Here is a 13,568-nt window from a genome sequence, read left to right on the forward strand (position 1 = left end):
GGACGACCTGGCAGTTGAACTCTGGGGGTCGAGAAATGTCAACGGACTGCGATATTCGGTCGCTCGAAACGCAAATCTGGACGGTAGTTAAAACGAGAATCTGGCTATCGAGAGGTCGGTGAACAGCTGACCGCCTTCGAATGCAGGTACTTTTTAATAAACGCGTTGGCGACGCCAAAAATACGGCGGAAAGTGAGGTCGGGTCGATATCGGGGCGATAATTCATCGATAATGTGTTAATCCTGGCTGGGATCGATTGCGAATGGTGCTACTCGCGCGCATGAAAGAGCGAACAAGAGTGACGAAAGGTGAGCAATAGCTGCTGATCGCTCGTGAGTGGAAAATGTCGTGGAATGTGAAAGCAACGCTTTAATGGACTGTGATCCACATTCGGCAGTTTCGGTGTTGTGACTTTTTAATGGATCCTTCTCGATATCCTGATGAAAGATTCACAGATCGATACTTCAATATGGAACACGAAATGTGCGGTACATGTTTCTTGGATTCCAATCAATTTTAATTGGCATTACAGAAATAGCAGCAGTAAAAGCACTTTCTTTCTGATAGGTCAATTTTTTGAGCATACTGAGGTGGCACGATGACTAAATCAACATTTTCTTATTTTGTAATTGCATATATGTATCATACTATTAGTGACGCGTAAATAACGGTGTTTCTCGAATGAATTAGCATAGGTCCCGGCGATATATCGTTACTGAATGCGCGCGCGATAAATAGAAATTAATAAATTATGTAGACGAGTGCACTGTCAAATGTTTTAACGCGATTGCGAGTGCGCGCGATTAACGCACATCGAGAGCATCGAGAGAGGGTAATGCGTGCGTTATAACACGCGGCTATACCTAACAAAATAACATTGAGTTTCGCGTTCGCGCGCGTGTGTACGCGTCCCAGAAAAAAAGTAAAGTGAATTAAACGGATGCGCAGCTCCGCGGATAAACTCGGTGCATTCCCGTGGCGTGCGTCCGCGGTACAAATATGAAACAAATATAAACTAACGGTATATAGCGTACGTATAGATATTCGCGTGTGCACAAAAGAATAAACATTCGCCGCCCGGTGTGGCGCCCCCAACAATTCGACGCTCGAACGGTTCATAATAGTTAATTAAAGCGGATCGGGCAATTCCATTAAAGGTCTGATCGTTTGGCCGATTTTATATCAAACGCGCATGTGCGCGCAGCGCGGATCACTGAAATATTCACAAAGGACGACAGCGCACAGTGGAAGTGAACGAGCGAGCGATAAAGACACCCGCAAACGCGCCGCTTTGACGGCAATTGCGTTTCGTAGTTTGCACCATGGTATCACTCGGCTATCACGATACGTTATCATCGATGCCTCGTCTCACCGCGGTATCGGTATCCTCGTTTTCCCTCTCCCGTGGATGCATCCATTCAAAGGCGAAACACCCCAGATTGCAACCACTTACGGAACACGCGTGAACCATCGAACGACAGTCGCGATCTTCGAATCGCAGATTTATGATACGTACAGCTTTTATCAACGTCTGACGACTTGCTGGCTGGCGGAAAGATTGATGGATCTAAATAGAGATCGCCGAATCTCGCCGAATCGCGGAAATTCCGCCCGAGTGCGGTGGCGTGTCCGTCCGATGTATCGGATATTATCGGATTAGATTCTTAAATTGAATTCCGCGTGAGTTTAGCTCTCGGAGTTCCCGGGACGGATCGGGAATACGATCTGACGTGAATCGATCTTTCCGTCCCGCGCGCCGGCTTTCACGATACTCTCTTCCGTTTTGTAAGGACATCGAGAGAGATGGGGACTAGACTTTCTCGCTGCATCGTCGAATCTCGCTCGAGTTCGGCTGCAAAAAGCGAAGATGTCATGCTTCTCTCGACTTGCCCTTCCTCCGAGAAATGTCCAAGAGTCCAAGCAATAGACAATGGTATAAGGGGAAGACTAAACGAGAGAAACGTAATGAAAAAGTAGATTGAACACAAATGTCAGATAATGTGTCAAATTCGAAAGTTTAAGGAAGTAAAACTTTTCTATTATAATACCGTCCAACGACATTCTCTTCTCCCTCGTCTCTTGTACGTAAGAACTAATATACGAATCTGTGACGGCATCGCTGGACATGCATCGTCATCGATCAGACCGGCTTTTTAAATATTACGGAGGCCGCGCGACAAGGCGTCCCGCGGCAGCTTTACATCCAACCCCGTTCGTAGGAACATCGCATGCACGTTCCCACGACCTTTCTGACGATGGCCGACCGCATTAAAGTGCGATAACATTGCAAAGTGCACTTTTCAAGTCGAGAAACAGAGATAGAGAAACACGTACGTCACGGAGTTTCCGAGTTTTCACCGCGAAGGGGGGAAGAGGAATAATGCTTCGCGGTATCGCCACCTTATGACGTCATGAAGACACCCTCCCGCGACACCTCTCGACTCGCGAGACGCGCCGTGACGTGAACGGCGTTCATCCCTCAAGTCGGCCACCGATGACGTCCGTCAGCTAGGGGTCTATAGCCTACCATCGTGCATGTAAACCGCGGTCGCCGTAATCCCGCGTAATTATTCAAGCAGAGGATACACCGACGCATTAAGGTTGCTCTATCGATCGCGCGACGCTTGAGCGGAACGGCCGAGAGAGTCGCGCGAACGACAAGCGTATCTCCGAGGAGCGGCGTTCAACCCTTGTCTCTAGTGTCTCGTATGCTGATCGCATTTCGAGTTCTGTGTTGTTAATACGTCTTCCAAAAACTCGATACACCTACCTGAAGGTATCAATAGTCCCTTACGAGCTGTCCTCTCGGGCTCGTGATATCTGCAATCTAACGCGAACGGTGGACTTACCTGATCCCTAGCCAGTTCCTGAAGTGTCTCCTCCGTTCCACGGTGAGTATGACGTTGCTTGAAGGTGTGTAATTAAGAATGATTTTGCGAATAGAATACTTTTGATGAATGCATTATACATACTTTTTTTATGGTACGTATTTTATATGATCTTTGGGATTCTGGATGTGGGTACAGATTAATGACATACGAATCGATCATTTATTAAAGCAAAACTTTATTATAGCAATAGTGAACAATGGATAACTATTAAAGATTTTTAACATGTTTTTTTGATAAAAATAGCGATTGGATGTTTAGGTTTAGGTAATAAGTGAATATCTAAAAGGGTCTCTTATCGTATGAAATTCTTTGAACTGAAAATTACCTACGGTCATGTTATTAACGCTGATAATCGCACATACGTGTCGATGAGTCTGAAGTTTTAGGCGGCGCGTACCGTGAATCGATCGATTGTATGCATCGCGATAACCGATTTCACGCGATTCTCCGCTTTCACTCCGGAACCGAATTACACGGGTTATTCTATTTTTTGAACAATGAAAACGGCGGAGATTGATCTTTCGCAGTAAAAAGTAAGAGATATACGATTTTCGCACGCACGCACACGCACATCTCGGGCGACATCCCGAGAAATTGCACATCTCTCCTACCAGAAGCGAGCCGCAATTTCGCTCGGCAAGCGCGCGCGAGGTGACGCACGCGGCTAAATTAATTAAATCGATAAACATATCGCCCGATGCGAACAAACAGCGAACGCTCCGCGGGACGCTCCCAGGAAGATCGATATTCACGAGTGCGTTCCATAAACAAAACTGCCGATGCGCCGATGCATGCCCCACGGCTGCGTTACCTCGAGCGGATGCGGGGATGATATCCCCGTCCCTTGCCGTGCGGCTAAATTGAATTCCCGTAAGCGGTATATCGGCTCCTTCGAGCTTCAAACGACTCACGGCGCGCTACCGCCCGGCCCTAATTTCCACCCCTGATCGCTCTGCTGTCGACAGGAACGAGCAGAATGCAAAAAAGAAGCGCACCGAAAAGACGAAGAGGAATACGGCGATGATGAAGGATGAGTTCTCCGCGATACGAATGGACTATTAATCTCGCGCTCGCGCGCGAGTTCGCTCCAATTTTCTGCTTTAAGGCAAGATATATCGTAAAAAAAAGAAAAAGTAGGAAGGGGGAAAGAAAAACGGTCACACGGGAGAAAAACGACGCCAGAGACATGCCGGAGAGCGGAAAGAAAGAAAGGGGGTAGGGGCGGGAGGGATGAAATTAAAGAGGAGATCGGTCAACGGATCATTCCCGCTCTTCCGCATCCGTAATCATCGGGGGTAAAAAAGTAAAGGGTACACGGCGCCATGTGTAGCAAATCCTTCCCTGTCCCATCCAACCCCCCTATATCCACCCCATCCCGATCGCGAGAAACGAGTCTACGTTCCCGATACTCGAAACCTAAGACAGTCGTCGGCTAGTCCTAGTGATATATTTTAATAAATTGTTATCCTGCTATCCTGCTTCCTCTCCTTCCTCCTGCCTCCTCGTATCGTAGTGGTATGTCGTCGTGACTAATTTATTTATTTATCAGTTAGGGCGTCTCCTCCCCCCCCCCTGTTTGCACTCCCTTACACGAGTAACTATCATGGTGCGTTACCCCGAAAGTCGCTTCATCGTATCGCATACATTAAACCGAGCTATAGTCTATCTCGCCATCGCGGTCGACGTTGCGGGATAATCGACTGGGATTTCGCAGGCGCGGGGTCATCTCTTTCTCTCTTTTTATTTCTTTTCGTTTTTCCAAGATAATAGCGGGCGTGCAACTCGCCCCTTCGATGCTCGAAGAAGGCCGCCCTCGCCCGCATCGCCGATCGATCGTTCCGCTCGCGACATCCCGCCGCATCAATCGCATTCACGCAACATACAGTAATCTTACAAATAATATATCTAACAACTTTAGGTTCAACTTAGATTGCTTTCCGTGATCACGCCTACTCCAACCCCGAAGCGCGTCCCCGTGCACTCGCGCGCGTCGGACACACTCGCGCGACCAGCGAGACGGGGATCATCGTTGTTTTCTGATCGATGTGCTTTCTTTTTCTCCTTTCTTCATCTCTCTTATCGTACCGATCTCTCAACACTCTAAGGAACGGACGTGGTCCGCGAGGGCCGTGCACGTGGGCGCGCTTAGCCAAAGTTCGTGTACTTTACTATTCTATCGTAATATTACGTTTGCTTTTACTCTTCATTATAACTTTCTTTAGATATACGATAGGTAGGTTACTATATTCTTTACGTATCGATCCGTAACACCATGCAATCGCACGCACACGCTCGCACGCACTCACACGCATAGCCACATCTTTCGCTCTCTCTTCTCAACATCCAGACATCCGGCCTGTGATCGAGTACGATCCGGACGTCGGTTGATGGCTGGAGGAATTTGGGGATGATTTGTAGGTACGAGTGGACCGAGCGGATCGACGAGGGTCGCGCCGCGCTGAAAACGCGCGGAGAACACCTCGTTGATCCGCGCGACGTCGCGGCTAGCCGATCGCTCCGAAGAGGAGTCCTCTCGGTTTTATCCTTAAAACGTGCGCGTCTAGCTTTAACCTTACGTCGTAATACTATTCAATACTTGTTGAAGCTCATAATAAGTACATACTCGAGGATTAGATTACCGCTTATTGTGTGTTACTCTTAACGCATCTGCCCTCGAGGGGTACGCTCTCATCTCGCTCCGGTTTCCGGGCTCCACGGTTCCCCGTTTCCGGAGCCACCCCATACTGTGCCGCGCATCGCGTCGCAATCGCGTAGGTTGTTGAGCCTTATAGGTACAAAAAGTAAATCGCTGCGTTCGACGATCTCTGTACAGTATAGTTAGTAACAGTCGTGCGCTCGCGTCCAGACTCGATCGGGCGTCTCCGCGCGCTGCTGTTACCTTATCGAGGATATTACCTCGTCGGATATTACGATATTACAAACGTCTATGTACAAACCTAGGGGCAAGAGCGAAACACTATCACCGAGACGCGGCGAACCGCTTCGGGAAAATGAAAGGTCCACGTTACAGGGATGGGGAGGCTTCATCGTAAACCTCCCCCATTCTAGCTAGCTCTTTACAGGCTACGTGTTATGTATATGCTGTATTTATGGCTGGCTGGGTGCTCCCTCGATACGCCGATCGTATTCGACCAACCGCGCCAAATGAGCATCGGTAGACGTTGTCGGCTGTCGCGTTGATTACAAAATATGTATGTCGATCTCCGAGGAAAAGTCGGACGGACGCTAAACACGAACGTTAATTCTCCACTGTCACGGTATGTGTGCGCGTGTGTTGTGTGGGGTGTCATGTACGTAATGTATGTGGGCCCGCGTAATTTTCAATGGACGATTGCGATAAACGAGGACGTATGCATCTGTAAAATTAGCGGTGAAGCGCGACGATTTATTGGCTATTTTTTTCAGGTCGGTTTCGCGCTTGTCGTTCACGCGCGGTTCGAGAAATACGTTCACACGTCGCCCAGAGTCCGCAAACGGTCTCTCCGCGGTCAGTCAAGTCAGTCAAGTGGACAAAGTACTCGATACTGGATCTAAAGCGTGTCGTCACTTTTCAGCAGTTTAAGTCTCTCGTGCCAAGTCGATTTTTTATAAAAATATAATACTATTATCTATGTACAGAGACAGAGAGATAGATAGAGAGAAACGCGCGAAGTCGATACGGAAACATGCGCGCTTCCGTACTCGGTCGAAAAGAGCTTCTCGTTCGTAATGAAGAATCGAGCGAGCAACGAAAACTAAGAGCGATGACGGTGAAACGAACCGGAGAATAATCGATATTGATACCGTAGACGAACCGAGTGTAGCAGTGCACACATAAAAAAAGAAAAAAAGCAAAAAAATCGGAAAAAAACTCTGGTCAGTTTCGAAAAGCAGATTTCACAGACATCGGTGCTGTGCAGGCTCGATCCAGTCGGTGGTTTCTATGCACAGTCTACGCGCGCGTTGGACATACGTATACGCGCGTGAAAACGCGTAACGCCGGCTCGCGCTGGCTCTTCACTTCGGAGAGTCCGCGGAATCGTCGCGAAACGATCGCTCGTCTCGATGTGTCCCAGCAACGCGCGCCAGATTCGATCTCGGCGATCGGTATTCGCCGATACCGTAACCGGATGCGATGCGAGGAGAGATCTGGCCGCCGTGTTCGCCGAGAACTAATAAGCAAACACGTATATATATATACCCGCTACGCTAATATTAGACTTATCTCTACGGGAAAGTGTGTACACGTGAATTCTGAATCCCGGTATATTATGTACAGTACATCGTCCGCGTGTACGCGCACGACAAAGTCGCCGGAGTCGCGGGTCGGCCGCGCGTAAACGCGTTCCTCGCGCGCGCACTTGCTCCCTGTCGGGTAAGAACCGAGTAAGAAAACGGAGTACGAATTTCTGAAACGTGTGTAGACATGTGTATGTGTGTCTGTATGCTGGATCCGAGATCATAGGAGCCCGCGTAGCACCTTGGTTCAGAAGGGGGGTTCTCGACGATGACGACGCGCGCGATGTTACTCGAGACGGATCGGAGATCTGTTAATTACTCGAAACTTTTGAGAATAATGTCTCGAAAGTCTTAATCTGTTAATTTTGAGAGTTCTATCTGCGATACGAGCGCGGGCGCGAGTATGACCCTCTTTTTCTCTTTTCCTCGACGCGGACGAGAAACGAAAGCGCGGCGTCATCGCGCGAACGCGCGAGCGTGAAGAATAAAGGGTGATGATGATCAGAACGAGGGTCCCCGCAAACAGAAGATAACGGGGTGGTAGCTCGCGCGATTGTCGAGATACGCGAAGGAAAAATGAAGGAAATGCGGGGAGAGACGATGGCGATGGTGGTGCGGGAGGAACGGCGGAGGTGAATGCAAGCAGAGAAAATAGGTGTGCGCGCACCGCAAAAGTGGCGAGCGTGATATGGAAAGCTGAAAAACCGGCGGTCGCGCGAGTGCAGTGCGGCTCGCACGAGGGGTCCCTAAGCCTGATAATAATCTCATATGTAACCTGCGTGACATCGTTAACGCCGCCATCGTTGGCCACGTTTCGCTCTTTTTTTGTCGCTTTTTCTTTTTCTCTCGCGCCGACGCTACGTTTTACCTTCGCCTCCTCGACCGACGCCGTCGCCTCCTCCCTCGCAGCGGCCGTCGTTGGGAAAACTCCATCTCGATGCTCCTCGGTCGCTCTTCAGGTCGTCCTTCAACCACTCTGTCGCAGAGACGAGCAACTGCGGAGAACGCGGCCTCCTTCCGTCAGCATACCGCTTGATCGGAGTGACGTTGATGACCGGCATCTCGTTACGATGATATCGCACGAACGACGCGATGTGTCGTCTTCCGCGAACGAGCCTCTGATATCGTGTATGTACAAATTTCCTCCATTCCGCATGCTGATCGGAGGAAATCGCACGCGCACTCTCTTGCCGTGCAGCTTCTGGCCCCGATCTAGGGCGCTCCGAGGAACCGGAACTCCATCCGCGAGTCTTCGACACCTGAAGGATACCGTTCACCATAGAGAGCACCATGCTGCGTCGAGAATTCGAATTCGAATCGAGGATCATCAGTCGTCCTATCGTTTTCCCGCAACGTTTCACCATCTTTACCGTCATCATCATAAAGATGACGCTCGCCGGCGCCAGCGTCTGTTCTCCGAGCCTCTCGCGACTCGCGCGCGCGGACACGCGTTGTCTATTTACAGGCGAGTAGAGGCGAGTAAAAAATAACACGTAACGGAAAGTACGGGATGAGAACGCGCGGACGTGAGAACCGAACCGCGGGTCACCGAACGCCCGTGAACTCGATCGGCCACTCGCGATCAGCAGCCCATAGCAGTTGCATGCACGATCGATCCTTCGCCTTCGCACGTCCTTTACACTTATTTGTCGGGTTTGTCCATTTCGTCTGGCTTGCCAGACAGTTTTGCGGCACGTGGTCGCTCAGTCGCTTGAGAGTCCTCGAGTGACCAACGGGCCGAGCGCGGTGACGTGACCGGCCAGCAGGATGGCCAGGCTCGTCGTCTGGCCGGATGTGGTCCAGCCGCGGTTCCTCGGCGGGACACTTGCGCGCATCATCGTGTCATCGTGATCTCGGCTCGACGCTGTGGAACCCAACGATCGACTCCATCAGACGACGGGGGTGCCGTACACCTCATTCGTGTGAAGGTTCTGATTGCTGTCGTTCAGCCTCGAAGCGCATTGCTGTAACAGAAAGCGCGCGATACCGAACGTGAGAATGGAACACAAGTTTCTCGAATCGCGTGAAAGTATAACGTAACATCTGGAAGATGTGCTTTACTTGAGGAGTCGTGAAACGGAGTGCAAAATTACTGGAAAATAAACACGTATTTGCAGATTACGGGAAAATCACCGTTATGAACTGATGCAATTCTCGTTCTGATGTTATTCAGATGAAGTTATATGCAGCCTTAATAATCGGGGATGCGTAAATATTTGTGGAATGAACGCAAACGCGCTGGGTGGGAGGGTAGGGCGGTCACGTGGATAATTCCACCGTGATTGAAATCGAATTGATTTCGATATGCGCGGTAAGAGTTGATGTTGCATAATGCATAAAAGAATCCGGTGCGATCGCAGAGTAATCCCCGTTTGCCGCTATCAACTAACTGGGCAATTATATTTATCAATACACATGATCGATTTACGAATACACGCCTGTAGGTATTTTCCCACAATAAACTCCATCTCGCAACGCGCAATTTCGCGATAAATATTTAATTTCCGCCCTCGGAATCGATTGCGCATAAAGATAACTAAATACGCACGGATTTCGCTGAATTCCCCTTGTCGCTTTGCAATGCAAATTTCGCACGGGGCAGTCCACAACCGGCCCACTCTTATGAATATCTCAGACACGCGTATGCTCGTTATTTCACGTTGGCGGTTAAAAAGATTGCGCTCCCGACGAAGGAACGCGTCAGTCAGCACCAAGTAGGAAACATCAAACGGCGCCCCGAATTAAGGGATGAAGACGAAAAAGAAACACGGATCAGGAAGTGCGACTTACCGCTTGCTTCTTCTCCCAGTTCTTCATCGCTGACTTGTACTTCTCGAACTCGTGGCACCAGTCCGAGTAGATCTTCTGGTAGTCGTTGGATTTGGCGGGCGCCGAACACCTGTGCGCGTCCACCGTGATGTTGTACGAGCACAGAAGAGCACCGCCAAGCCAGCAGTCGTATCTGCCAGCGTCCTGCTCATTCACACCGACGATCACCAGACCCTTTTCCGAGGTCTCGATGAACTTGTCGCCGCCGGCGCCGTACTTGTACGCGATCTGATACCTGCCCTTCTCTTTGCTGTAATGGTACCACCGTACCTCCTGGTTCGCCAACACTTCCGGCATCTTGACAAAGCATCCCAGGTGTACCGACTGGCCCCACGTGACGACCAGTTTCCGTTTGCCGACGCTGCTGTCGCAAACGTCCGCCGTGCTGTTCGACACGTCCTGAAGAAGCCTGCGAGAAGAAAATCGAGGGTGACGATCCGCGCGCGATCAGATTTTCTGTGTGTTCCGCGTACTCCCCGGCACGCTCGTGCGTGCGTGCGATTTCATTTCCGAAATATCCCGAGAGATTGAATTCTGCACCAGTTGCAATTTTCCTTTCTCCCCGGATATTTTTTTTATGTTATAAAAGTATTTCGTTTCGCTGGGGAACGAAAAACGAATCTGCGGTAACTGAAACACACGATGCGTAAAATCGGCGCGCAAACGCGCACTTTTGTTCCCGGGAGCTGCGTGTCGTAATTCGTAATTAAGCGAGTTAATTATGACGCGAATCAAATACATTTCGCCCTTTGTCCTGCGCGGCGCGCATCTCGCGCGTAAAATAATCCGGCCTAATAAATCGGTCTCGTGCATTCGCAATTTCGCAATCATGTCACGTACGCCGAGAGAATGAGAGAGAACGTTAAAACAGCGCACTTACCCAGGCTCGTACGGCTTGCACGTATTCGTATCTTTGTCCCATCCACAGTACGGATCATGGACGCATCGCAGGCAGTTGTCGTATCGGCGGGTGCACATCACCAAATCGATCTGCTTGATCCGATGATCAGACGCCACGTAGAGCGCCTTGTGCTCCTTCGAGATCTCCATCGCCTGGATCGGCTCGCCGGGCGTCACGTCGAAAACGTCCAGCAAGATCGACTGAGATTCACCGTTGCTGTCTACCCACTGCACAACCTTGTGAACGCGGCCGTCGCCTGTAACACACGAGGAAAGCGCGCTGATGAATTTTCCGATTTACCGGCAGATCAATGATCACTGATTGCGAATCATCACGCGTTTATCTATCATAACAATAGTGAATGCTTACTCGAGCCAGCGTAGTAGACGGTGTAGTCCAGGTCGATTCCCACGAAGTCGATGCGCAACTTGTCAACCACCAGGCGCGTGAGCATGACGTCTCGCTTGTAGAACACCGGCTTCTCGTTCTCGTGCGAGATGGCGGAGTCCATGAGCGGATGGGATCTTATGAAGTTCAGGACGGTGTCCGGCAGTGTCTCTGTGTCGTTGACGCACTGGCCCGGTCGCGGTTCCGGTACCTTATTAGACAAGACGGGCAGCCACGCGCTGCTGCTGGTCGCTTGCTCTTTGAACTTTCCACGGAATGCCTCTTGAATGGCGTCAATGTGGAAGGAGCATATCGCGGAGCCCATTAGTCCGTTCGTCGACGTGGTGAAGGTGCCGTAGAAGTGTGTGTCGTCGCCCGGCACCTTGTAAATGCTCTCTGAGCAGTAACGAGCAATAACGTGAATTACGCGTTACACTATATATAGATATATATATCGACCACGATGCGCGAATGTTGGATCGGTGAGACGAACTTTGCAAAGGCACGGAGGATTCGTGTTGCATATTAATGCATTTATATTAATCTGATTGCATATTTGATCATATTAATTTGAGGCAAAATGTAACTGTACATGTCCATAGATATTGAATCCTGAATTTGATTGAATTAAAGGAAGAAGCGATAATTACGTTACGCGGAGAAAAGAGAAAAGATGTAACTCATAGTGCATTGATACTCACGTATCTCGTTGAAGTAGAACGGGAACTCGCCGGGTATCGAGCAATTCAACCTAGCCTTGAGGTATGTGGCCCAATTTTGCGCGAGTATATTCTTACCGCCGGTATCCCTCTTGCAAACCCTGGCCACGCGAGAGTACACGCTCTTACCGCAATTTATATACTCCACCGCGGTCTCGCGGAAGAAGAAGAACACGTGGCTGCCGATGTCGTACGAGCCCACGAAATTCGGCTCTGAAAGAAGGAGAGAAGAAATATTTCGGGTTCTGTGATAATCTAATGCATCGCATCAGCCTCGTTCCGAAATAACTAACCGGTCCAGTGCAGATAGTTTGCGTGGGTACGCTCGCAATAATCGCGTGCAATGATAATCACAAATTGGATATTCGCCACAGACGGTACACGCGAACGACAATGTCCTCGCTCATCCCACATGTAAAAACTATCATCGCGCCGGGGTTGTTGAACCATGCTCAGACGCGGACAATAATTCTCCCGAATTCCGTTTAACCGCGGGCGAATCTCGCGGCGGAACGATATCATTTCGCATTCGCTTGCGAAGGAGGAGCAGAATACCCAGCGGAGTCGGATTGCAAACAATGCGCCCTGATTGTATTTCTTATAACTTGAAACGACAAAAGGAAGAAGGGGATAAAAGGAAAGTTGTATTTAATAAGAAAATAATTCCGCGATTTGGTCATCGAAAGGAAGACAACTCGAGGGTAAACTGAACTCGGCAGAAAAATAGTTTTGTGATCGACAAGATTATCTTACGGTAAAATTTTCAAGCTTCTCCAGCAACAAACGCGCGCGCGGATAACGCGTTCGGTATTAAATCGCGATTTATCAAAGTCCAGCTGGGCGAGCTGGAAAAATTGCACGGCGTGGGAGGTACGAGCGCCGCCGAGGCGGCTTTATCATTGCGTCTCGCATAGTTGAGTTATAAGTTCAGTATCATCTTCGAATGAGATAAGTTGCGCGAGGAAAGAGTCCGAAATAACTTTGCCGCGAGCTCTCTTTCAACCAGCAGACAACGGATGTGCTCGCGAGCTCGAGCGAATCGGAGAACCATCACGTCGGTGATCGTTCGCAAACTCGCCGAGATTAATTTACCGTGGATTAACTGCAATTTGGGCGTCTTGTCTACCTTAGATGAGCGATTTTCAGTCATTCGCGCGCCAGAAATACCGACGATGTTAAATGATTCACTCGCGCTTCGCCTGCGATGTTATTGGAATTATTCGTGCTGCTTCATTTCTGGCAAATTGCTGATGCATTTTGTTCGGAAGGTTGCTCGGGAACTTGCGAGCTTTTGAGGTACAGTGTCATTCTCTCGTTATGATCACTTGACACATGGTCCACTTAGAACTCGGCGACATTTTACGAAACGGGAAGCGTTTGACGCGATATAAAAAATTTAAGTAGCTCATGCGCCATACTAGTCGACCTCCTAAAACATCTTGCGGCAGGAGTAGCATTAAAGTGTCGTGTGAGCGTTTTTACGTGGCACGCTTTTTGTACGATCATCACGAGGAGAGTGGAAACGCGAATGGTTCTCGTAGCCTTCGTTTAGCACTGTCGAAACTGCAAGGAGCTTAAAGCGACTTTAATGAACAAATACTC

General features: G+C 49.5%; 1 protein-coding gene across 4 annotated transcripts in view; it reads right to left on the reverse strand.

Moving 5' to 3' along the window:
- Positions 1-3,046: 3,046 nt before the first annotated feature.
- LOC105278508 (semaphorin-2A) overlaps positions 3,047-13,568 on the reverse strand; it is a 264,773-nt gene continuing 254,251 nt past the window's right edge. For all 4 annotated transcript variants that reach the window (XM_011337653.2, XM_011337655.2, XM_011337650.2 and 1 more), the window contains 5 exons: positions 11,949-12,179; positions 11,230-11,643; positions 10,840-11,116; positions 9,921-10,368; positions 3,047-9,094 (listed from right to left, as the gene is read on the reverse strand). In XM_011337653.2, the coding sequence (XP_011335955.1) occupies positions 9,020-9,094; positions 9,921-10,368; positions 10,840-11,116; positions 11,230-11,643; positions 11,949-12,179 (1,445 nt within the window). In that variant the 3' untranslated portion in view covers positions 3,047-9,019. The remainder of the gene's footprint in view (positions 9,095-9,920; positions 10,369-10,839; positions 11,117-11,229; positions 11,644-11,948; positions 12,180-13,568) is intronic.

Source organism: Ooceraea biroi, chromosome 1 (assembly GCF_003672135.1).
Source record: "Ooceraea biroi isolate clonal line C1 chromosome 1, Obir_v5.4, whole genome shotgun sequence".
Taxonomy (NCBI): domain Eukaryota; kingdom Metazoa; phylum Arthropoda; class Insecta; order Hymenoptera; family Formicidae; genus Ooceraea; species Ooceraea biroi.